Raw genomic sequence first — 25,633 nt, 5'->3', positions numbered from 1 at the left:
CCATTACCGTTCGGTCACACCGAACAACTGCCATTTTCGAGCTCCGAGAAATGGCCACACTGACCCAGACACTCTCGAACGAATCGGTCGCGGTTGTTTTTCGGTTTTTTGTTTGACCATAAGAAAAGCCCTCTCGAAACGAAAGAACCGAAGAAAAATGCGCTCGGAAAATAAGTCGTAGATTCGAATCAAAAAAGCGGTTGCAGCGCCAATCTTCTAATTGTTTTCTAGCCGGGATAAAATAACGGGCGCAACACAATTGTAATTGTCGAAATACGAGCGGTAAAAGTGTCGAATTCGGTGCGAAAATCCGCGAATAAATTTATGCAATTTCCCGAGGAAAACGGAAAATAAAGCGTCTGTCTGCCCTGCCAGCCCGCTGTGTGCATGTGTGTGCGTGTGCGTGTCTGTGAGTGTATAACATAACAGAAAACAAAACAACAGCAACAACAACAACAAGGCAGTCAGGATCAACGGTTCTTCAGGGTAGTTTGTTTGAGTTTGAACAAAGCAAAGCAAAAGCAAAGCCCACGAAAGCAGGAGTGATAGAAAGAGATAGAGAGCGAATACAGGGGGGGATAACGGGAGAATACACCCCACATACAAGCAAACACACACACCCGCTCCTCTCCTTTGTGTGCGCTTTTGCCGCCTGGAAATGCAATGCTAGAACAACAACAAAAGCAACATCAAAAGCGAACGATGGAAAGCAGGGAAGGAAACAAGAGCAACAACAACAACGCTTAATTGTCTGCAGCATCGTTGGCCGAAAAAATCAAACAAACGATTGCATTTAAGACGCCCTGGGATATTTTCCAGTCGAAAGTGCACCGTAAGTATCCTTCGAGGGTGCTCGTCGAACAAAAACAAAAAAAAAAACATCAAGGAGATACAGGAATCGAGTGGGGAGTGAGCTAATAATGCCAATTATTAGGGTTGTGAGAGGGTTTGGAGACGGGATTGGAAAGGGGCGGTGAGGAAGAAACGAAAGATGCTACAGTTCACAGGCAACAACAAGTTTGGACCGTTTCCATTCCAGTGGGAATCAGATCCAAGGACTTCCAGTGCCAATTCCAGGCGGTCGTGAGAACCAAAAACTCCTTTCACGGCCATCCAAACAGGATTCTTTATACACGCTTAAAAAAAGAAAACATTTTTTTTTTGGTATTTAGTTACTCTCAACCGAGAACAGTTTTAGTTTTTTTCTGTTTAATTTCTTTTTTCCTTTAATTTAAGAATATCAATTTAATTCAAAGTAAAAATGGAGCCTAAGGGAAAACAGCTTTTTGTTTGTAAATATTTGTTTTATGTAGTTAAAAATTTATTTCCCTGAAGGATGGGAATTTGATTTTAATTAACAATTAATTTAAGCTTTTCTCTATGTGCACAACTCCCCATTTGAAGTTGCGCGCTAATTGCGCAAGTGCAGGGACTTCTCTTTGTGATTGTTACCTGAATTTGGTTTATCTGAAAAGAGGTAATTTTTTTTATATAATTCTGGGTCGTCTTTTTTGTGGGGTGGCTCTGCGTTTCCTTTTCTATTGAGTGTATAATCGCAACAGGAACCGGAGCAGCACGTTGACACCCATGGTGCTGACAAAATGCTTAAAAGCTAAATTTTCCCATTCCCGTTCCCATTTCCATACTCATTCCCGTCTCCCTTATCGCATGTTTTTCGTTCTCTTTGCATACCTTTCAAGCGACTTTTGTGCCCGCCGTCAAATGGAGCAGATAAGCGTAATTATTGAAATATTATGCCGGGATTTTGTTTACGCTCCGAGATTATTTCTTCGCACATTTGTCTAAACAAATGTTGCAGAACTTTTTCCAACAAAGACGCTTGTCTTTGTTGTTTCACATTCTCGCCACAATGCCACGATATGCCAGGAATGTCTGCCGGTGCATTTGCTATATATATACAGCTATGCATATGTAGTATACGATATATCGCCTAGACAAGTAATAATGCTCAAATTCGAAAGTCAGCCTGGGATGCCTTGGCCAAAAAGTGGCTGCCTTGGGTTATCTGATTCGCATAGAGAGTAACCCAATCCGAAAACCATCCAACTGGCGCACCTGTGCAATTGCCAAAAACGAGAGAACTCGACAACAACAAAAGCAGCAAAGGGGCATATAAAGAAAGATAAAATTAACCGCAAACAGCTGTCGGCCATTGGAAAAAACAGTTTTCATCTGCACAGAGAAAAACACGAGTATTTCGGTACTAATCTTATAATCTTATAATTTTTGGTGGAAAGTGGACTTAAAGTGTACCAAAATTAGAAAAATTGTTTAGTCATGCTCTTTTAATAAGTGCTGTTTTAGTGATTTTTATTATAATGAACTAGGAAATAAAAAGAATAGAAAGCAACTTTGCAAGTAGTTACGCAAAAGGGAACATTATAGTAATGTTTGAATTCAATTTTTTAGATTTTATTTTGTTTATAACCATAAAAAGAATCCTATAAACAGGACAAACATTTCTGGTCGTAAAAGGAATTATTTCTTTCGGTGAGTTTGCCACGCTACGTAAACAAAAACCAGCAACTTGCGTCTTAATAAAATGCAAACAAAACTGCACAAAAGGAGAAAAACAAATACCGGCGAATATAAATAATTGTATCTTTATGGAGAAAGGCCGCTTCCACCTGACCCACCCCCGTTGCATAGGAACCACACTATGCGGCCCTGTTCTCTGTCAAACACAGAATATGGCCAAAACAAAGAAAACACGTAAACTGTTTGGCGTGCAAATTTGCTTTGGCTCCGCTTCCCATTCTCAATTGCTGCTATTATTTTTGTTCTTTTTTAATCGTAGTTTTGGTTTTAGTGGTCGGCTTAAACGTTTTTAACTATACATTATTTTTGGTAATAGTATATTAAAAATATCAACTCTCTGGACCCTAAACAAATAATATTTTTATTGTTTATTCAAGAAATTCATATAGTTAGGACTGTTAATTATTATTTACAGTTTCAAGATTTACGAGTCTGTGTTTAGTATATGATTTACAACTCGTCTGATAATCTGTCTACGTAAATGGTTCTTAGAAGCGATAAGAGTTGGGCCAAATGGAATTTGTCCTAGTATTTTTTTTTAACGTAATTCATTGATACGTGCCTTTAGCTCCTCTTGACCGATTTTCCTCGTATCCAACAACTGTTTTTAATTGGTAAACAAGAAAAAACGGCTGAAAACTTGTAAAACTTTAGTGCCACTTAGCTTGAATGGCTGCATTTGTTTAGCATGTTGTTGCTGCAACTGAAGTTTTTTTGTATGATTTCTGCTGCCCACTCGAAAAAAAGATTTTCGGTTTCGTTCGATTGGTGAACTGCATGGGCGTTTCTTGTTGTTTTCCTGAATGAATCTGGCAGAGCCGTGAATCTGAGTCTCTGAGACTGTTTGGCCGCCCACTCAAACGCCTGCTTTTCGGAATGGAATCTTTCGTAACCACTTTCGATTTTTTGGGGCTTGTCCTAATGAAAATCGTGTCTAATCTAAGCCAAGAGTCGCCTCGAGCGCTTTTCACTTGGGGTGGGTTGCGTGTCGCCTTTTCCCGCGTACGTAGAGCTCATTAAAAATCGGTCTAAACTTTATCGTCGCCTTGGGCAAATGTCAAGAGTTCAGCGTTCACCAGAAGCGACACTAAAACGGATTTCCTTCCATTCTCGTTTCCATTCTGCGGGCATTAGTTATGGCGTTGCTGGCAAATTAGCAAAATTCCCTAGCCTTTTAACCAGCTGCCATTTTCTTATGAAAGAAAAACAAAAGCTGGGCAAAAGATTTCACGTTAACGAGACTGGAAAGGCTAGAAAAGACGGTGAAAATTCACATTTCCTGATGGCCACAAAGCTGTCAAGAAGAAGCAGAACAAAACGTGCTGATGGAACCAGCAAACAAGAACATAACAAACATGACAAAGTACTGGGTAACATGTGCCGGCTAACGGCACTCTGGTTAATCATTAATAACCATTTGCCATGGCCAAAACGCGTAGGAAAGTGGCAAGAGAGCGGGTCTGGTTCTATTGTTAATAATAGAAAATCTACGGGCCATTTTTTTTTTTTGTTAGAATTAGTGAATGCAAATTTACCCACCTTAACATTGGCCCGTCAAATGTTTTTTATACTCTAATGACTTGTGCGCCAGCCGAGAATAATTGCATCTATTTATCTCACTCATGATCTCATCAAATGTCTTGAAAACTTTTAAATATGATTTGTGGAGGGAAAACGAGAGTTTTAACAGCTTTCAGGCAAGAGAAAACAAACATTTTTATTTTATTTATTATTATATAAGAATTTAGGCTGAATACGAAATCAAAGCCATATAAAAACATATATGATTTTGAATGAGTAATCATATCGCTTTTTCTGGTGGGGAAAATCTCTGAAATATGCTGGGAAAACAATTCCACGCAGAAAAGACCGCCTATGGGTCACGATGTGTATCTCGATGTTATTTTGGTTTCGGCTGTCTTGCCATGTGTAAACTTATAATTTTATGCACAAATCGATTAAACGCCGCTAAATGCCGAAAGTTTATTTCCAGCGGGCAGCATGGAAGAACACTCGAGTTGGTGTTTACAGATTTGTGGGCGTTCGCGTTGCGAAATGTGTTTCGTGTTCCACTTTTCTCGGTTCTCAGTTTATTTTTCGGTGAGTTTCAGTTGCCTGATAACTTCCGATCTATACTCATCGATTTCCAAATGACTATGTGTGGCCAAAAGAACAGAGTGTTTACAATCCGCTGCTGGCACTGATTAGATAGTGCAACTTATCAAAGTGAGATGCCTATCAATGCTTCAATTATCAATGAATTGGCCTATTTTACAATGTGTCGAATGAGCTCTGCCTGCGAATTATTCAATTAAATTCAAATCAAAACGGCCACAAAAAAGCTGAATAGAGAGATTTCCCAACGCATGCTCGCTAGCAAGCATAAACACTGAGTGTTTTCCTTTTTGCTATATTTTATTCATAGAAAATTTGGGTTAATGACGTGCCATACGCGTCGGTGGGTGTGTCAGGGGGAGGTGGGCGGTGGAGAGCCAAAGCAGATGCCCTCACAAATCCCAGAAACATCAAATAGAAAATGCAATGCAAAGCACAGATGACGCTAAAGATAGAAAACCATAGATAAACATGAATGTTTGAGCACATGTGTGAGATTGTGCTGGTGACGTTGTCGATTCCGTTCATATAAAAACTTGATCTTTTGATTATCATCGTTTTATGCGTTCTTTTCGCTTTTCTTTTCATCGAGCGACCACTCGACCCTCGGCATTTGATGATCGACGCTTTCCTAACTCCGGATCAGAAAGACCAGACCTCATACTTCAAGACCCCAGTCCCCAGACCCCAAGACCGAAAGACCAAGATCAGACCAAGGGCCGAGACATCTCGACACTCGGCTGACCACAGATGGCCATAGTTGGTTCAAGTTGTTGATACTCGTAGTTGTTGGTGAAAGTGTAAAGTCATGACGGTCCGCCGCTGCGGATGCACAATTTGCCAGCAACAAGGTATCGCTTACCTTACAACTGGCCACACAAATCTGCTAGGAGCCAACCTGACATTGGAGATCTTCGCCCGCACCCGCTCTCCATTTTTCCAAGTACACAAATCTCCTCCAAAGCAGCTGTAAAATTATTTGTTTAACCAAATCCCACTGAGAACTTATGGGACAAAACAGCAGAAACAGAGCCCAAGAAAAACAGAACATTTTCTTGTCGGACTGGATATGAAAGTCTGCAGCAGTGCATTAAAGTTGTGGGCTGGAAATTAGAACTTACAGATCTATTTTCAGTTCGTTGACTTTTCGGAATTTTGGAAATTAAATCAATATCAGAACTATCTTAAAAAGTCAATGTTAACAAGGAACATGTTTTTTTTTTTATCTAATCTAGAGACCGGGAATTTCTCTGACGTCGCAAAAGAAATAACTTTGTTTTTGATAAATATTTTTTTAAAGAGTTGACGATTCTATCAACACTGAGATAAGCGAATTTCCGTTTCTTTTTTAAACTTAAATTTCTCTCCAAAGATTTGAAAATTCAACTTTCAGTACCATTAGGGAATTCCAAAATTGTTCTCAATATCGTTTATTGTTTTTATGACCCCTTTGTGTTTGAGTTATCAGAAAGTATTTTTAGATGAGCAGGAAGTGGATTGCAAAGAAAAAGTACTGAAGTTTCAGTTAGTCATTATGCGCTGGGTTCGCTCATAAGACTTATAAACACAAAAAGCCCCTGAGTTATTGCTGCGACACGTCGTTGGTCCACCCTAATGTGTGGCCCATCTGCATTTACGCATAACAACGCAATGAACGAAGGGGGAGGCCAAATGGGACAGATATGGCGGTGCGTGTGCTCACATCTTTTGGTAAGCAATTAACGGCAGCAACTCCGTCTGCCTGTCTGTGTGTCGCCCTTGACAAAAGTGTCTGCCACACTTGCCCCTCTCCTGTTTTCCGCCAGTCAAGTCACTTCCTGCAATAGAAACACAGGCAACATGCAACACAGCACGAAGATGTACATTGTACATTGTAAGCATGTACAGATGCGGTCAGGGCAATAGAGCAGACTGATTATTTGTTTCGTTAAAAAATGTATATATGAAGCTTAATAGATGACCTTGCTAACTAACTTTTGTTATTAAGCTGGTGTTCAAAGTATCTAGTGGCTTAATAGTAATGATAAGGAAAGTACAAGCCCGAAAGCATATGCTTTTATGACTTTATCAATTATCATTTAATGATGTTTGTCGATAAGTTGGTATACCTTTAGCTTGACCTTTAAGTAACAAGCTAATATAAATAGTAAATAATATTCCTGCTTCTAATTCGATTTGGGCTTAAAAGTTGAGTTTTCATATATACCATAACAATCTGGTTTTCTGCCCTATTATATTGAACCCTTCTGTTTCCATTACATTTGGGATTCCCTCATTGGAGCCCTCCAATTTCCTCTTCATCTCGAGCAAAGCTGCATCCGTTTGTTTCAACAGAAGTCTCAGAGAAACCGCAGATATAAAGCCGCAACGAGAACGACAGTAAATAGGGCGGAAAATTATGCGTAGTTGAAATTAAAACGCATCCAGCATAATCATCAGACGCAGCAGGAGTAACACCACAGCATCATCATCGTCATCTTGACATTTGAGCGAGTTTTGATGCGGGTTGACTTCGGAGCAGTTAAGATTCCCAGTTCCCATTATCCAGTCAGTTCAACTTACATTATATACTATATACTAAGTTTCTGGACGGGAAAAAGGTATTTGCTCTTCTTCTGAGGCTACTTTGTGAAATTGTTGTTTTCCTGCTTTTGTTTTTATAGCACGATTTGGTAATTTGGACTTTGGCTACTGCCGAAATAGTTCCCCCGATCCCATCACGATCTGCAGACCTGACCTTAGGTTGGCTTTTTAGTGGCCTCATGCTCTCTGCGAAGTTCCCAAGCCAGCAATCGCGAGTTCATCTCTCTGCTGAGAAAAACTCTTATTTCCGCTGTATAAGTGATATGGATAAGCAGCATAGACCTAATATATGAACGTACACTACTTGCTCAACCAGTTTTGAGGCTTATGATTTAAATGCAACCAGTTAACTGGGTCAATGTTTCGTGTATATGCCCCACAGTATGCCTCTTAAACCAGATTCTCCGCAGTCAATTGCCAAAAACAACAAAAACCTATTTCCGCACTGCAAAGGAAATTGCAACTCTGTGGCAGCAACAACAGCAACAACAACAACAACAACATTAACAATAACAACAAAGCGGGTCTGTCATCGTCGGCTTTGTGGCCACAATTTTATCTTGAGAGGTCATTTACACTATTCAGCTAAAAAGAAGAGAGCGAACAAAAAGCGAGACAGCAGAAAGTCTACTTGTACTTCCACATAATGTGTCTGAATGTGCGTCTGTCGCTTCCCGCAAGTTTGTTGTGCTTGTGCCTTGATACCCTTTAAGTAAAGGGTATGTCTGTATCAACAATCTGAATGCATATTGGTTTATTCTTATTCGGGTTAAGATTATATCATATTTGCAACATGGCGGGGAGGATCGGAAAACTCTTAATTGCAGCACTTGACTTCAGAGTTATTTTCACTTTATTTTAGGCTATGTTGACATTCGAAGTGGAGTCAAATTAGGTTTTTAATACAAAAGCTTAACTAAAGATTCAGTATTTGTGTTTTAGTTCTGAATTAAACCTTTTAAAAATCATTAAAGACGGGAACATCTATGAATTCTGTTTGGTTTCTAAACTATAAACTCTAAACGTCTAGTTACTACAAAAATCTCAGTACTGGTAACATCATAGTCGAAAATCTCTTCACTATCGCAATGGTTTTTCTTCATTTTCCCCAACTTGTTCTCGGATGCTTTCTTCTGCGCCACCACGCACACATAGACGAAAGATACGCAGTCTAGGCAATCAGCTCTCGTTGTTGCGGCTGTTTATCACTTGTGGGCTTTTGCTTCCTCCACGCTTGAGTGTCCATTGTGAACGCTTTCTGAATGCAGCCGCGTTGCAGAGACGCATACAGACGAGCACTTGTGGCCGGAGAACTTCACTCGGAGCTGCCGTCAATGTCATAATCAGCCCGAAAAGGCATGGAACTGAAGAGACATGGCCTCAAGAGTACTCTTTAAATCCATGTTGGGCTTAGGACAGTACCTCCTGGTCGAAGGTTATTGCTCGGGTAATGTGTACCTGTAAATTTGACGCCTCTCTAATTGCTTCCAAGGTTCGCTGGCGTACGGAGTCGCGTTAGTTTTCTCGGCTTATCTGCACTTTCGAAAGCCACGGAAAGCGGCACAGAATTAGTCACGTATGGCGAACCCACAAATGGGTCAAAACTATTGCACTTCCTCGACGAGGCGTCGTTTGCATGGGCCTCAGGTCCGGAGTTGGCATGGTGTATGCAACTTCCTGTACGTCGCTCCAAGATATATCAATTATCAATTAATAATTAACAATTAGCCCAGCTACATGGCTAATAAATCAAAAGTCTCATATCAGCAGGAGCCCCATACTCACGCACTTAAAGCACTCTCAATTTGGGTCAACGATCCCCAAATAAAGTTTTATACTGCGCCTACGCCATTCGGAGGGGAACTTCCCCTCAGTCTACAATGCTATGTCGTATATTAATAAGCCTAATTAAGCATAATTTCTTGTTTGGAAAGACTCTAGTTTACATTTCTGATTATTTACGAGATATCTTTTGGTTCAGCCCCGTCAGCGACGAATTTCTGAGATTTATGGCGGGGATGAGACAGAGATTTCGATCGGAAGTGTTTGTTAATCTGTTTGTAGAGCGCAGTTATTTATAAATTATTGTATTTTAATGTTGTTTCCCTTTCTTTCAGATCTCCCTGACATGCAGCACAAGGAAATGTTGAATTTGCTTGTTTTTTCCAATCAAAATGGAGCAAAATAAATAATCAAAATTATAAATCAACCAAATAAACTAACTGTAACCGAATAAATTGAACGACGAACGAAAACCAATCGATATCTCCAATAAAGTCAGCTCAATACTAGGAAAACATGGATCTAAGTCTGGAACGCGATAGCTCCGCGCTGGGTAGTCTCTTCCAGCAGATTATCAATGACATGAAGGTGAGTTTCCCACTTGTTATTCTTTAGTTTCCGCGGAAATTCAATGTAATTTTAAACACGAACGCTTCGGGTGAATGTTCCGTTTTCGGGTTCTTGGAACTTTTGAATATTTTTGGTGAAACGTATGTACATAATTATGACCCCGCTCAAATAACAGAAAAAGAAATGATTTTCATTTTGCTGAAACTGTTCCGACAATATGAACCGACCGACTTGCCGCTGCCACGATTGTTTGTCAGTGTGTCAAGAACTCCCAGAATTGGTCTGAAAGTCTCTCGTGTGTAAACAAAAAAGCTTCAAGCAAATAATGATAAACAAATATCATCAGCCAAGGTCAGAGCAAACAGACAAAAGACCAGCCGAAGCAATTAAGTTCTCTGATACAAAGCTATAAATGAATGCAGAAATGTTTTCTATACAGAAAAATAACAGAAAAGACTATATGTTCCGTCTAATTTGATGATGAAACTGTTTGGTTTTTTCATTTGTCTTCTAATTGATTTAATGGCAAGAAATAAAATTGCAAAATCGTATCTAACAGAGTCGCCAAACAAAAAATTCTCCACATTTTTCGCATTTATCTAAAGCTTGCGGCGAAACACGAAACTTTACTTGGCAAACTTTTTGTTGATTTTGTTTTTATCATTAATTGATTTCATTGCTATCTGGTCATTGTGTGCTATCAATAATTTATGGCACTCATGACGCCATTTGTGGCAACTTACTTTCATAAAAAAAAAATGTTTACTACGCTTATATAACGTCGGGCCAGGCAATTTTATTTAACAAGCGTAAATTAACGCCGGGTGCTATGGTGTCTTGGAGTGGGCAAATCTTTATCGCAGGCTAAGCCTCTTGGGAGGGAATCAATGGGACGGGCTCCCGGTATACATTATGATATGATGGCATGCCCTCGGACGGACAACTGACAGCTGCCAATGATTAGTGACTTAATGGCACGAATTTAAAGCAGGTAATACATTAACTTCCCTCTGCGTTCCACTCCACTTTGCTTCGCTCACATGTATCTCCACTATTTCCCACATTCTGCCTTACATTCTATTTTTAATGTGAACTTTAACATTTGCTATTCTGCCGTGTAGAGCATATTGGATTTTGTTTTCATATATCTTAAAAGGGAGATTTATTATATAATGTAGTTAAAACTATAGGAAGTGACCTTAACATATTTATGGTTTAATAGGTTATCACTTGGAAACTCTTAAGAAATTTGTGTCGAGAAATATTTTCTCTTTACAGTTTGGGATTTCAAGAATCTCCCGTCGTCTCTGCTTCATTTGCTATGCTGAGGAAAATTACCTTTTCAGCACATTGTGATTGCAGTTCTCCCGCCAGCAGCTCACCATTGCCTCGTGGACAGGTGTTGGGTCTGTCGGCGGGCTGGCTGGCTGGTACCGAAATAAACTAGCGGCGGGAAAGATGGGAAAGATGGGAGTTGAATCGCGCCGAGAGACTCGCCCGCTGTTTACTATTAATAGGAGAGAGGGCACGGTGGCGGCGTTGGCGGCGACTTCCCTGGGGGAGTGTGAACCCAAACTCTGGAGGCAGAAGACGGCTGTCAGATGCGGGCGAGTGCATTTTGTATTTATGAAATTTGGAAATTGTTCGGCACGCAATTGTGCAGAAGTTGCTGGCTCTTTTTTTTTCCAACCTGAGTGTGAACTAGAGCAGAAACACATACATACTCGTGCTGGCAGAGCATGTGCAATATGAATGGCTACGTACGGCTGTGTTTGGATCACCTTACCAGGTAATTCTTGCTGCCTTGCTTTGCTCTGGTTTTGGCCTGATTCATGGCAAAAGATTGCCGGCGTTGCTGTTTTGTGGGCAGATCTGCTGGCCAACTTATGCAAAGCCGGCAAATGCCATTGCAAATGTCACAAAGTTGCAGAAGATGCAAATGGGCCGCCGGAGGAGAGAGTACAGAGCATGTTCCTCTTGGAACTTACCAAAAGGTTAGGCCGAAAGGCAGAGGGGGGAAGGCTGTGTGGCGGAGAGTATAGCCGAGGCACTAAAATTAGTTTCGTTTTAATTGCTTGGCTGCCGTTCCGTCTGACTTTGGGCTTTTTTTTTCTACCATTTTCATTTTTTTGGCAACAGACCAGAACAAATTTATGCCCATGCCAAGGCAGAAACAGAAACTTCTTAGAGGCTGCCGCCGCCAAGCAACTTCAATAAGCGTAAAGTCGAAACAGAATTTTTCCGCCTTACATTACTTGCTAATTTCATTGGTGAAATAGTTTTTCCTAACGGGATGGCAATTAAATGCGGCTAATTCTCGATTGGTTTGGTCGGTCCGAAGTCTATCCACGCAAGAGAGACACATACGTACATACCCACAAGACGAAAACGATTCGAAAAGCCAAAAATTAAGCAAACTTAAAGGTTGTTAACTTTACCCAACCGTTTCGTTCCGTTGGCTGCGCTTTGGGCCAGGTGGTGGTGTGGCAAGTGCGGGAGATAAAGGCACCCAAGTAAACCGAACCCAAACGTCGAGCAATCGCGCCGGATAAGCCGACAAATTGTCACATTTGACAATAGGAAATCTGCGATGGAGTAACCGAAAACGGATGGAAAACGCACTGCAGTTTTCGTTATGAGTTTTCCGCAAAAGTGAAATTTTTCTGCTCTCTGAACCCAGCTGAACCGAACGTGTCGCTTTCTTCACCGCTCGCCAAGCTGCCACTTTTGTGGCTTCCACATTGTGGCCCTGCAACAATTGCCGCGGCTTCAATTTGCCTAAGATGTTCGCCCGGGCCATCAAGCCACTTGGATGTCGTTAAGTTTCAAACAATTTCATTAGCTTTGTGCTTTTATTTAGCAAGTTAATGTGAATTCAGAAAAAGAAAACTGGTGTAACTTGATATTCTGGCGTTTTTTATGTTCTTTATAAAAGCGGCTGCTCAAAGCTGAGTTTTTCATAATTTTAAGTAATTATTACAAGCGTTGGGCTAATATTAAAATAGGGCTAACAACAACATTAAAAGATTATTAAACCTTAAAATAAATCTTGAACAAGACATTACCTAAATAACTCTTAAAATGTTTAGTATCAGAAAACCATTAAGTCCTTTCAGTTAATAAAAATGTTTGACAAAAAATGTTTCATTAAAAATGTTACATTGGGAAAAAACATTCGTATAAGAAATATTAAAGTGATTACTTAAAAGCGTTGATATTAGCACTGCTAAGATTTTTCTTTAAAAACCTTTTTTGTATGACCTGTTTGCATTTATGAACAAAAAAACAGAGAAAAAGGTACACCAAGCCATATATGGTCATAAAGCTGGCTCCGAGGAACAGGCCAATGGCTCCTCCGAATGACATTATCAACTGATCCGTACTGAACACAACCCGCCGCTTCATGCCCATCTTGGGAAGATCCATCTTAAAAATCAGGGTTCGTTCGAAGGTTTTTGCTGCTTCGAAATTTCCCTACAGGATGGAAATACAAAAATGATTTGGTATTTTAGGACTAGGACATACGAACCGCCTTTTGCTCCTGAACGGAAAAAATGGCATAGGTGTTCTCTATGCACGGGGGAAGGCATTCACAGGGTTTTTCCAGCCAGTTGGAGCGATGCAGGCACAACATTCCTCTTATGTTGCACACTGGAGCCTCTACAGCTGCTACATAGAAAAAGGGTTTGCAGTTGCATAGGCTCAGGGCCCACTTAACTCGGCACTCTAGGCGGCAGAGACTTTGGTAATACGGCTGTGGGGAGAGTAAATCTACATGGGGACTTTTCGTTCGAATTTGTACGACACCTTAAACTCACACTGTAGTACTCGAGATTGTCTTCGTCTTTGTAGCGACACTTCCGATAAGCCAACGGAAGGTTTCGCACATCGTTCTCCGCCGATATCGAGTTTACGAGAAATTCAAAGGTAAATGAAATATCGGTTTTGGCATTATGATGGAGAGTTTTAAGATCATGGGGTAACATGAATTCATTGACATCGTGAAAGTACTAAAGCATTTATTATTATATAATTTCATAGCATTTAAGAAAGAGAAAGGATGGTTTTTGCTCACCAGCTTCAAAGTGGTATTAAGGCCGTTGAAGGGTTTTCCCTGCAGCCTGCAATTAGAGTTAAATTCGCACTCTATCACATTCACAACAGTCATGTTTTCTCTGAAAAAAATACACAAAATTTATAAAACATATATTAAAATATTGACCATCTTGATAACCACTTACAAAATTAAACTGACAAAAATTATACACGGCCAAAAGAAAACATAAATTGTAATATTATGGATGCCACATCTTGTGGTGGCTTTTGAGCGTGAGAGTGGGCGGAGCATCTCTAGAAAATGTAAGTTTAATCCTTTAGTCCCAACGGACAGACAAACGGACAAAACGAACAAGCCTTTATCGATTCAACCGTTAGTTCTGATAAAGAATATATATTTCTTGGGTTCGAAACGTTACGTACATTTCAACGAATAAATAAAGACTTACATTTTGCCATAGGGATTGCCGTAGCGGTTTAGCTGGCTAGTAGTTTGGCACAAACCAACTTCCGTTATGACCGGCGCCACTATAAGTTCATCATCTTTCATTAGAACCTTCTCCTGGAGTTTCATCAGCATGCCCACGTAATTCAAGTTGTCCAGAGTAGAATCGTTCTCGTAGGGCGTTAAAGTATCAAGTTTGTTGTACTGAAGGCGGTTGAGCACGAACAGGAACTTCTCGTAGTAGGCTGTCTTCTCATTTGACGGCCCCAAACCCCAAGTTCTTGAATTAAATGGAATTTTAAGCACATGTAGTAATACAAAAATTTGATTCTAAGTAACTTACTCATTTATGACCTGATTCACATGCTCCTGATCCTCGTATGTCGTGCAAAGTGTCACTCCGACAGCGGGTAATTTCCGAAGCCCAAAGAGGTACTCGTATTGAAAGACAATTGGATTGTCCCGGAACCGATTCCACTGGCTGAGGCAACTGCTAATGGCATAGTAAGCCGACAACAGGACTATGGATACCCAGAAGAGGCGTTCGGTCCAGTGGAGATCCCTGCGAGACACATAGGGCATGCCATGGATTGCAGATTCCTGGCACAGCTCCGCTGCCCAATCAACAGTGTCATCCGGTTCCTTTGGGCTACTGCTTTGGGTCTTCATGATGAACTGAATAGAAGCCGCTGACATGTACGCCAAGACCCATGTAATGCCACCCAATGTTCGTAGTAATCTGGATGATGTGCTCCATTATAAGCTTTAATGGTGTTTTGCTGTAAGTTCAGCATGCATATATAATTGGGGTTACTACTTACTATAGTTTCACTGAGGTGCCGCGGAGACACGTGCAAATGGACATTGAATGCTTTACAGTGGGCCCTCTACATTGTGACAATTTAGATTGGCCATCAGTTTCATTTCGAAAGGCTTACATATTAAGCTTGAAAAGGACTCAATGGGAGATCTCCTAGGGTTAGACAGTACTATATAAGTTTACCCCCGGTGGAGTCAAACACTTACTTTTGATTTCATAAATATTGATTACATGACCAGTCCAAAACGGATACGAATACTGATTCTTTTTAAATATGTTCTTGTAAAAGCTTGCTGCTGTTGACGGAAAACTATAAACTGAAAGTAGTTTAGTTTGGAATGCTTTCTTGCGTGTTACCCATCAATTCCACTTTTGGTTACCGCATTGGTTACTTTAATAGAGAACATTTCCTAAAGGCTGATCCTTGCATGTGGCAAGGAAACCATCCTTTTCCATGCTTAACTGGCAATCGAAAGCACTAGCTCGGCAGGCCTTCCCTATATATACTATCTTGTTGCTGTTTGGCAAAGATTCAAATTTACTTGGGTGGCTAATTAGTACTCTGAGTTCTGTTTAGTATATCTATATACCCGCCTTAACTCTGTGATTCTTTTTGCAAGGATTACTAGACTAGTGATTAGTAGAAAAGAAAGTCTGAGAGTTTGGTTAGTGGGAATACCACAAGACCCCACTTGGTCCTTTATTTTCACATAAGTTTTAACTTAATATATGTTTACAAAAAATTATAAAAAGTCCACTTGAGTTCTGTTATTTAATAAAGAATATTTTGATTACAAATAAATTAATTATATTAATATCTTGAAGGGCGGATAATTAGTTTTATATTTTTGTTTAAATTTTCCATAAAAAGGTTCATATAAATTTTAGGATTTGTTTTTATATATGCAGTTTTTGCATTTATGAAATAAAAAAGTGAAAAAAAGGTACACCAAGCCATATATGGTCATAAAACTGGCCCCGAGGAACAGGCCAATGCCTCCGCCGAATGACATTATCAACTGATCCGTACTGAATACAACCCGCCGCTTCATGCCCATCTTGGGAAGAAACATTTTGACGATCAGGGTTCGTTCGAAACTCTCGCCTGTGTAGTTGTCATCTCCCTGCAGAATGGGTATACAAGGGTGATTGGGTATTTTAGGGCGAGAACATACGAACCCCCTTCTGCTCCTGAACGGAAATAATGGCATAGGTGTTCTCTATGCACGGTGGAAGGCATTCACAGGGTTTTTCCAGCCAATTGGAGCGATGCAGGCACAACATTCCTCTTATGTTGCACACTGGAGCCTCTACAGCTGCTACATAGAAAAAGGGCTTGCAGTTGCACAGGCTCAGGGCCCATTTTATTCGGCACTCTAGGCGGCAGAGACTTTGGTAATACGGCTGTAGGGAAAAGTAAATCTATTAGGGGACTTTTCGTCCGAACTTGTTCACCTTAAACTCACACTGTAGTACTCGAGATTGTTTTCGTCTTTGTAGCGACACTTCCGATATGCCAACGGTAGGTTTCGAACATCGTTTCCCGACAATATCGGGTTTACGAGAAGTTCAAAGGTAAAGGAACTTAGGATTTTAGCATCATAAAAGATAGTTTTAAGATCGTCGGGTAACATAAATTCGTTGACATCATGCAAGTACTGAAATATTTAATATTATATAAGTACATAGCATTTATGATAGATGAATGGTGGTTTTTGCTCACCACATTTAAATGGGTGTTAATGCTGTTGAATGGCTTTCCTGTCATAAAGCAATCGGTGAAGACACCGCACTCTATCAATGCCTTCACATTCATGTTCTCTCTAAGATACAAAAACAATTATAAATGTAAAGTATTAGTGATTTTGATAAGCGACATGCCCTACAATCCGAGAAAAAGTGCAAATAAGGCAAACTCAAGAACTATTAGAGCTAGAAAGTTGTTGCAGTTATAACCTCAAGATGTCAACGCAGCTTAAGGTTGTCTCAGCAGCCACGTTATCCAAAGACTCACATTTTGCCATAAGGATTGCCGTACCGGTTTAGCTGGCTATTAGTTTGGCACAAACCATCTTCCGTTATGACCGGCGCCAGTCCAAGTTCAGCATCCTTCGTTAGAGCCTTCTCCTGGAGTTTCATCAGCATTCCCACGTAATTCAAGTTGTTCAGAGTAGAATCGTTCTCGTAGGGCGTCAGCGTATCAAGTTTGTTGTACTGAAGGCGGTTAAGAACGAACAGGAACTTCTCGTAGTAGGGTGTCTTTTCATTCGACGGTCCCAAACCCCAAGTTCTTGAATTAAATGGAATTTTAAAGAAATATAGTGATCAAAAATTTTTGATTTAAGCAACCCCTTACTCATTTATGACCTGATTCACGTGCTCCTGATCCTCGTAAGAGGTGCAAAGAGTAATCCCAAGGAGGGAGAACTTCCGGAGCCCAAAGAGGTACTCGTATTGATAGACAATCGGATTGTCCCGGAACCGATTCCACTGGCTGAGGCAACTGCTAATGGCATAGTAAGCCGAGGCCAGGATTATGGCTACCCAGAAGAGGCGTTCGGTCCAGTGGAGATCTCTGCGAGACACATAGGGCATGCCATGGATTGCAGATTCCTGGCACAGCTCCGCTGCCCAGTCAACAGTGGCATCCTGTTCCTTTGGCCGACTGCTTTGGGTCTTCATGATGAACTGAACAGAAGTTCCTCGAATGTACCCAGAGGACACCCCAAAGGCTTCCAATGTTCGTATTAATTAATAATCTGTGTGATGTGCTTGATTATTAGCTTTAATGGTCTTTTGCTGTAATTTCAGCATGCATATATAATTGCGTTGACTATAGTTTTACTGCTGTGCCGCGGAACTCCGTGCAAATGGACACTGGACGCTTCACATTGCGCTTATCGAAGGCTTCGATCTTTAGTACCAGCTTGTAGCGCCCCTCCAAATTGGGAACATTCAGATTGGCCTTCAGTTCCAGTTCGTAAGGTTTATATTTTATGACGGCCTAAGAACGAAAGGGACTCAATTAATGGAGGATTTTCTAGGATTATTTAGTACTATATAATTTTACCCCTGGTGTGGTAAGACACTTGCTCTTGATCTCATCGTCATTCATTATATGACCAGTCCAAAACTGATACCAATACTGATTCTTTTCAAACATGTTCTTGCAAAAGTTGTTGCTGGAGGCGGAAAACATTGTCTTCTGCCAAGTGTCCTTATCCAGACGATAAACTTGCCCAAGCAGCTGAGGCATACAAAAATAGTTATTAGAAAATAATTGCATTTGGGAGGTCTTACCTTAACTGTGTCCCCAGGCTGGACATCTTTCCAGATGATGACTTGTTCTCCTTCAATTTCAACTTTGGACACCACATTGTTGACTTTAACGGAGGACATGTCCAGAAGGCTATCGAAATTGGCAGGATTTTCAGGCTGGTCCTCGCATGGGGCGAAGACACCATCCTTGTCCAGGTTCAACTGGTATTCGATAGCACCAGCCAAACAGACAACCATTTGGAGTACCAAGATCTTTGACGCGGCCCTCATTTTAACAAGGTTTTCCATATGAGGAAATACCCAAACTCTTCCCTATATATACACCTGTGTGTTGTTTAGCAATGATTCTAATTTCACTCACGATCAAATTTGATAATATCTCTGCTTTTCAAAACCACATATGGGCGTATCTACTTTGGGTGGCTAATTAGTTAGTAATTAATTACTGTTATATCACAGGCATTACGTGACCGGTGATCGGTCATAATTTTTGTGTAGTGTTAAAATAGGAATCAGAACACACTTTTGGTAATACTTTTTCAAAATTCAGAAATATTTATTTATTTTTAACTCACTAGGAACAAGACCACAAGAACTTTAGTTTTAGAAGTTTTAGGAGATGAAATTGCAGCCATTCTCTTAGGAGCAATCTATATTTAGGCCAAAACTATATCGGAATAGTCCTGACTTTTCGGCTTTTCGAATTTTGACAGCCAATGATCTGAACCACATGCCCGGCTAGCTCAGTCGGTAGAGCATGAGACTCTTAATCTCAGGGTCGTGGGTTCGAGCCCCACGTTGGGCGTTTCATTTTTTTATCATTCAAATTAAAACAAAATTAATACAGTTTTTTCCGATTAATTTGCCTAAAATGAGGCTAACACCTAATTAATTTTGAAGCACAAAACCAGTTTTTCCTAGTACTGCTCAAACGCATCGGGAGCAGTGTTGACAAATAATATTAGTTTACCATTTTTAACAAGACTATTGATCGGCTTGCATAAGTTAAAACTATATACACATCTAGGTGGGGTATTATAAAGCCCTTTGATTTTCCATCTGATAGTTATATAGCTAAGTCTGCCAATTATATTCTATATTGACTCAAGACATGCGTTTTTTGTTTTTAATAAATAGCTGTGATACATTTATGCATACTTTTATGGAAAGTAGACAATTCAGTATTGGATCTTAAAAGAAACAAAAATACCTTATTTGTAAAAGCTCAAGGCAATCAGAAACTTAAACACAATCATTAAAGTGAGCGAATCTAAATGTTTTAGTTCCTTATTAACATAATATTATAAAACATCACAGTTGATATATACTTTATATAACTTTATACTATGATTTGTTTTTTTTTGCATTAAGTTGTGGGAGTCATTGAAAATGTGTACATAAGTTTTTTTTCTTATTCAACAGATAATATCTTATTTCTGTCTGATTTGTATCATATCGTTTATTAAGGTGAGGTTCTTAAGTCGCAGCACAAAAATGTGAGATCCTAATGACGGCTGTCGTCACAAGTGCCCGGCTAGCTCAGTCGGTAGAGCATGAGACTCTTAATCTCAGGGTCGTGGGTTCGAGCCCCACGTTGGGCGAAACAATTTTTTTGTATTTGCTTTTATTTTCAGCACTCCTTTTTAAAAATGTTCTCTAATTGGTTTTTTTGCGAACTTTGGCATTGCTGTTAAGCGTTTGATTTGCCCTCGTGCTGTGATTGTGTGGGCTAAAAGCTGAAAGACGAAAGTCAAATTTCATGTTTTGCGTATTTATAGACAGACACTATATAGCCAAATACCATCGACAAGACCTAATGAGTTTTTATTTATGGCAGCACTCGCAGCTGTTTCCATTTCTATGACAATGTCTCGCGGTTTTTCCTTTTCTCCCGCCTCTATTGTTTGCGCATTTGAAAAGTCTGAAAGCCATTTTCAAGGCTGAATCTCAACTGGAAATGGCAGTTCACAGTGCACTCTAGCTCTATCTATTTAAGAGTGTGCACCGAACAGGATGTGGACAGGATGCCATGAGGCATTTGATATCTGGTGCAAGGTCCTTACGCTTTGTGAACTATGCATAGGGATATATGTGTGTAAATGGAAACGTATTAAGTTTATACTTGATCAGTTAACCAGGCCAAGTAATGTATGCAAGTCTGTTTGAACTGAATAAAAGTCATGTATATATGGTATATTGTAAAACTTAAGAAAATACAGCAATAACGACTTATGTTCTCTTATCATAGAACAACCGAAAGAAAATTTAATGTTGAAGTTGAAAATGTAATAATAAATTCCACAATTTAGCTTCCCAGCTTAGATTCAATTACAGATGTTAAGAGCTGAGGCCAATCTGATAATGACGTAGGTCACTATTGCATTTCGTTTCATCTCTCTGTCTCCACCCACTCGCAGACACCGAAATCTGAGATGGGCCAAGAATGCGAAATGCATTTCTCCTTCGAGCGCTTCACAAACAATTGGTTAGCTTGGGACTCATCGTCTGAGTTGTATTAATTACTTTGCATTATTCCGTAAATAACTTTGCGGGAACAATTCCTGATGCTGTTGTTTCCTCTGCTAATGTGGAATGACTGATGTGGCAAGCTGGCTTCGTTGGACTTGACACGTGGTGGTTTGAACTGAGCTGCATGTTAATTTCAACTACAACAGCAATCAAAGGGCAATTAATTTTAATGAATATGAAACTGCAATTGTGATTCACAAGCTGTGATTTAATAGGGGCATGTGTGTCCGTTTGGCTGGTTATTGCTGGTGGGTGTGTCGTTGGCCGTTGTCGCGCCCAATTATGCAAAATAGTGAAATATAAAATTCAAGGTATAGCTTTTTTTTTTTTTTTGATACAAGGTTCGAATTGGAACAGATTCTAAATGAGATTTTGGTATATTAACACGCATTAAAATGGTCTGCCCTCACAAAGTATTGTAGGCTTTTCCAAGTTTATTTCTTACCTTGAATATTTTGTGGAATAAATCATAAATTAAGATAGTTATCTTCACTATCTTTCGATAAGTTTGAGAGCTCTGGTTTTAATTGTGAAAGTGAATTATATTTTGTAACCTTAAGTTATGGCAACTTGTAATTGCCTTCTAAATTGTGACGGTACTGTTGCCATATCAAACACGAAATAATATTAAGTTTTTGTAACAAAAAGCATGTACATTTTTCACTTCCGGACATTCCATAAGGCTTATGACGTAAGCAATTTGTTAAGGATGATATATCTTCGGTTATATCACCGCCATCTAGGATGTGTAGCCCAACGTTCTCTTTTTCCTACATTCAGTTTATGCTGACAAAGAAATACCTTTGTTTCATAATAGGGATAACAGTTAGCGTCCAATAACTCCTTATTTTAAAAATAAACTTACATTTTTTGCCTAATAGCTTTTCTTCCTACTATTTGAAACTCAAGCTGAGCCTAATGCCATCCACAAAAGACTTTATCAGCTTATAGCTATTCACATTGCTATGATTCCCAAGTGGTTTTTCCTGCCATTGAACCTACATATATTAGTTTTGTTAGTTTTGTTTCCATCGGAAATTGCTTTTATTTCGCAACAGATTTCCATAGCTCAGATTGTAGTTGTTTTGAAAGCTCTTAAACGGAATGATATTGTCTTTTCAATTGCAATGTTAACAAAACTAATCAAGATCAGTGTTAATAAGTTGCATGTGGTGGATTAAAATGAAATATCCATGAATCAAAAGCAGCTATAAAAAGGCTGATCCTACATTTTCGGGCTGTAATCATCATGAAAACTCTGATACTGCTGGTTTTTGGCATGGCCAGTTGCTGGGCAGCGGACTACGAACTAATACTGGAGGATCTCGATGTGTTCTCGCCCTGCACGGAACCTCCACCTGGATCGATTGGATTCCTTGATGCATTCAATATAGATGATCTAAGACTCGACCAGGATAGCGACATCATTCACATCTCCGAGAATGTGACATCAACCTGGGATGATGTGGAGCCCACCGATCGCATTTCCGTAAATACGTAAATCTCCCAATAACTAGATTTACTGCTTACAAAGCCATTGCACGTTAAAGGCCAGGTTTACGGTGATGCACTTCGACCGCGGAAACTGGGAACCGACCTTATTCAGCATGGCCACGCCGGACTTTTGCGCCGCAATGTTTGATGAGAATCAGTCATGGTTCAAGTACTGGACAAAATATATTTCCAACCGCGAGGAAATTAAAGAAAAATGCTTTAAAACTCGTGGTGTGAGTTGACCATGCATTTTTGAGATAGGCATCTTCCGGTGCTGAGCTCCTTTCAACATGGCTTTTCTTTTCAGACCGTTCTGAGTCACGACCCATTCGATCTGAGGTTACGTCTGACTGACGTTCGTGGTGCCTCTTTGCAGGGCCGTTACAAGGCTGTGATCACCTTCGAAGCTGTCGACGAGAAGGATGTGCCCCGAAAAAATACCATATGCTTCGAAATCAGGGGAGATGCCGAGAAGATACAGTGATGGTCGAAATTAAAACAAGTCGAGCATTATGTTTGTACTTTTCAAAGAGATAATTTTATTCCTCACAGATTACCCTTAATAAAAATCTGTATTATCTCTAAACGATTGCCTCTCATTAAGACTTAGTCTGCATTTTTGGCTTAGGAGTCTGATAGTTTTCCTAAACATAGTTTTGATTTCAAGCTCATGAACCTGGATATGGAGTTTTTGTCAGGCAGCAGTCCAATTTGCTATGGGTTTTCAGTTTTTAGCTATGGGGGAATCTCATGTTAGTGGTTTTCGAAGCTTTTAATCGGTTTGACATTGACTTCCCAAATTCAATGTCAATGGCTGACAATGACTGACAATGTCTGACAAAGTCTAACAATGTGTAAAAACAAGATTGTTGTAAACTTGTTGCATGTGGAGTGGATTTACGATGTCAGTGATATGAGAAGGGATCATGTTTTTTTTGGCATAGTAGATTGAAAAAATTCCCACACGATTCGGCAGTTGGCTATAAAGCGGTCTGATCCCACATTTTTGGTGCTACAATCATCATGAGAACTCTCATGGTGCTCATTTTTGCCGTGACCAGTTCCTGGGCCGCCGATTACGAACTGCTGCTCGAGGATCCGGACGTACTATCGCCGTGCACAGATGGTCCTCCCGGGTCCATCAACGCCCGTCAGGCAGTAAATTTCGATGACGTTACGATCGAACAGGATTCTGATACAATCCACCTTTCTGGGAACGCCACTCTCACGTGGGATGTCCAGCCCACCGATCGCATCACAGTAAACCCTTTGGCATTAAATTAATCCTTAAGTGTAGCCCCATACTTAATTCTGCAGGCAAGGCTTGACTTTTTACACTTCAACCGCGGGACTTGGGAGCCCACTGTATTTAGCATGTCCACCCAAGACTTTTGCGCCATCATGTACGACCAAACCCAGTACTGGTACAAGTACTGGACAGGCTTCATTACCAATCGCCACGAAGTGGAAAAGAAGTGCCTCAAAGCGCCTGGCGTAAGTGCAGTTCACGGCTTTTTGTATTGTCTTTCTTACTTCTGCATATAGCGGGGCTTTCCGCTTTTCTTTAACTTTTCCAAAGTTTCATTACCTCTTAACGTTTCCAGACCGTTTTGGTACACGAGCCTTTCGACATAAGGCTTAAGATTGACAATGTTCGGGGTCCAACTCTTCGAGGGCGTCACAAAATGGTGATTGTCCTCCATGCACTCGATGAGAGGAACGTACCGCGTCCGAATCCTATTTGCGTAGAGATCATAGGAGAACTTGTTAAGTTGTAATACTTGGTGGAGTATACTTGCTTGTATACAGCTTAAATTTTAATTAGAACCAATGCTTTGATTATAAATATAAATATATGACGTTTTAGTAAATTTACCCAACTGAAAGGTTTTAAACTGAACTACCTACCTTCCATCTGTATTGTTCTGCTACTTTTTGCCTCGATCCGTTTTGTTTTGTGGTTGGTGGCACGCGTTGACAGCAACTTGAGTTCATGTTGCGGTTTCCATATCGGGTGGCCGCGTGTTGCAAGTAACTTCTTGGGTAACGACGGGTAGAATGATGGAAGTAAGGGAGCGGTTGGGCACCCAGAGTCAGTTGGATTTTCTTTTTGGGGTCACGAATTGCATTGTTAGATGGAAAATATGCAAATACAAGAAACTATCGGCTATTGAATTACCCGATGATGATTGGCATAAGTTCCGATCGATTCAAATTGACCCAATCGATTCCCCAATTTGCCATGCTCTCTGCGTGTACTTGCCAATTCACAGAAAATGTTTCTTTGGAGATTTGCAAAAACTTTCGAGCGGGAGGGACACCCTCGGAACACTTTCATTTCATATTCCCGATGAATAATTTTCTACTTTCTAAACTGAAAATGCCCGAAACAAAAGCCGTCTTTAGGTGCAAATTAGCAGCGCACGATTTGGCTGCCTCCCCTCCGAGCTATCCGCCAAAGTCAACATCTGGCCAAAACCAAAATTATGGCCGCGGGCAGTCATATAGTCGTATAGAGTACGCTGGATCTCATAGAAAATCAATCAGTGCGGACTTCTGCTTCGCAGGCTCTTGGCTCTTGGCTGTTGGCTCTTGGATTTAGCATAAGAAACGGCTCTTTCTGGAGGCTCTGGCTTTGTTCGCCAACCCAAAATGTTTGCCAATGTAGGACGCGGCGACGGGATGGCTCTGAACCCGTTTTTATTTTGGCTATCTCCGCCTCTTTCTAGCTGCTGCTGGGAATCTTTGGGGGCATTATCGAGCAGCAGCAACAAAATTGCAGCATGAATGGGGCTGTGAACCAGCTGAGGAGTCGCTTCGTGTGGGCCGCCTTTGTAGGCTATTGGAAAGATCAAGAGTTTATAATGCCAGCCACACGTTCGCTGTGCTCTGTGCTCTGTGCTGTGTACTATGTGCTATCTGCTATGTGCTATGTGCTATGTACTATGTACTGTGTGCATGGGTGTGGGTCTTCCCGTGGTTGTGTGAACTTTTCCAGTTTGCCGAGAGTTGCCGCTGCTCAGAGTGGCATAAATTGTGGGTTTTTAGGTGTCTAGCTCACTGGCTGAGAGTCAGTTTGCCAAGATAGATGGATACACATGGAGACGCTCGGTGGCCGGGTATTTGTGGTGTGGTACATGGATGTACATTGCACTCGCTGGCTTCCTCTGTGCACAGACTCGATTTCGATGTCTGCCAGAAACTGGAAAGTGTTTTGAATACAACTAGGTGCTGGCGGGAACGATTGTGGTTTCGGGATCAAGCTCTGGATCTCTTAACTCAAGAAGTGGTACACGAGCACTGAATTATTAGTAAAAGTAAGCTTTATGACAAAAAGGTGGATAAAATTGGGTATTTCTAATGCATATTTTGTATAATTTTGTATCTCTTTGAACTCAATT

The 25,633-nt window shown here is 40.4% G+C and overlaps 6 protein-coding genes and 2 non-coding genes across 34 annotated transcripts in view; 5 read left to right on the top strand and 3 right to left on the bottom strand.

Moving 5' to 3' along the window:
* The first annotated feature begins 68 nt into the window (after nt 1-68).
* Nucleotides 69-25,633, top strand: part of LOC108112604 (protein MTSS 2) — a 41,777-nt gene continuing 16,212 nt past the window's right edge. For all 27 annotated transcript variants that reach the window (XM_017222691.2, XM_017222679.2, XM_017222667.2 and 24 more), the window contains exons 1-2: nt 69-832; nt 9,375-9,627. In XM_017222691.2, coding sequence (XP_017078180.1) covers nt 9,556-9,627 — 72 coding nt within the window. In that variant the 5' untranslated portion in view covers nt 69-832; nt 9,375-9,555. The remainder of the gene's footprint in view (nt 833-9,374; nt 9,628-25,633) is intronic.
* On the bottom strand, nt 12,584-14,976 carry LOC108112605. Its single transcript, XM_017222695.1, has 6 exons — nt 14,454-14,976; nt 14,115-14,390; nt 13,685-13,784; nt 13,428-13,619; nt 13,139-13,363; nt 12,584-13,083 (listed from the first exon to the last, which is right to left on the bottom strand). The coding sequence occupies exons 1-6, from the start codon at nt 14,804-14,806 to the stop codon at nt 12,808-12,810; spliced, it is 1,422 nt and encodes a 473-aa protein (XP_017078184.1). The 5' UTR covers nt 14,807-14,976; the 3' UTR covers nt 12,584-12,807.
* On the bottom strand, nt 15,811-17,619 carry LOC108112606. Its single transcript, XM_017222696.1, has 6 exons — nt 17,287-17,619; nt 16,945-17,220; nt 16,654-16,753; nt 16,397-16,588; nt 16,110-16,334; nt 15,811-16,054 (listed from the first exon to the last, which is right to left on the bottom strand). The coding sequence occupies exons 1-6, from the start codon at nt 17,610-17,612 to the stop codon at nt 15,815-15,817; spliced, it is 1,359 nt and encodes a 452-aa protein (XP_017078185.1). The 5' UTR covers nt 17,613-17,619; the 3' UTR covers nt 15,811-15,814.
* LOC108112608 lies at nt 17,700-18,709 on the bottom strand. Its single transcript, XM_017222698.2, has 3 exons — nt 18,231-18,709; nt 18,001-18,177; nt 17,700-17,934 (listed from the first exon to the last, which is right to left on the bottom strand). The coding sequence occupies exons 1-3, from the start codon at nt 18,495-18,497 to the stop codon at nt 17,764-17,766; spliced, it is 615 nt and encodes a 204-aa protein (XP_017078187.1). The 5' UTR covers nt 18,498-18,709; the 3' UTR covers nt 17,700-17,763.
* Nucleotides 18,942-19,014, top strand: Trnak-cuu. Its single transcript has one exon. It is a non-coding gene; the product is annotated as a tRNA-Lys (tRNA).
* Trnak-cuu lies at nt 19,738-19,810 on the top strand. The gene has a single exon. It is a non-coding gene; the product is annotated as a tRNA-Lys (tRNA).
* Nucleotides 21,157-22,818, top strand: LOC108112609. Its single transcript, XM_017222699.1, has 3 exons — nt 21,157-22,227; nt 22,289-22,465; nt 22,540-22,818. Exons 1-3 carry the CDS (start codon nt 21,988-21,990, stop codon nt 22,714-22,716), a joined length of 594 nt encoding a protein of 197 aa, XP_017078188.1. The 5' UTR covers nt 21,157-21,987; the 3' UTR covers nt 22,717-22,818.
* LOC108112610 lies at nt 23,241-24,132 on the top strand. The gene is made up of 3 exons (XM_017222701.1): nt 23,241-23,492; nt 23,550-23,726; nt 23,837-24,132. The coding sequence occupies exons 1-3, from the start codon at nt 23,256-23,258 to the stop codon at nt 24,008-24,010; spliced, it is 588 nt and encodes a 195-aa protein (XP_017078190.1). The 5' UTR covers nt 23,241-23,255; the 3' UTR covers nt 24,011-24,132.

Source organism: Drosophila eugracilis, unplaced genomic scaffold (genome assembly GCF_018153835.1).
Source record: "Drosophila eugracilis isolate 14026-0451.02 unplaced genomic scaffold, ASM1815383v1 contig_90, whole genome shotgun sequence".
Lineage (NCBI taxonomy): Eukaryota > Metazoa > Arthropoda > Insecta > Diptera > Drosophilidae > Drosophila > Drosophila eugracilis.
Note: the sequence above shows the minus strand (reverse complement) of the source record. Positions and strands in the feature narration are given on the sequence as shown.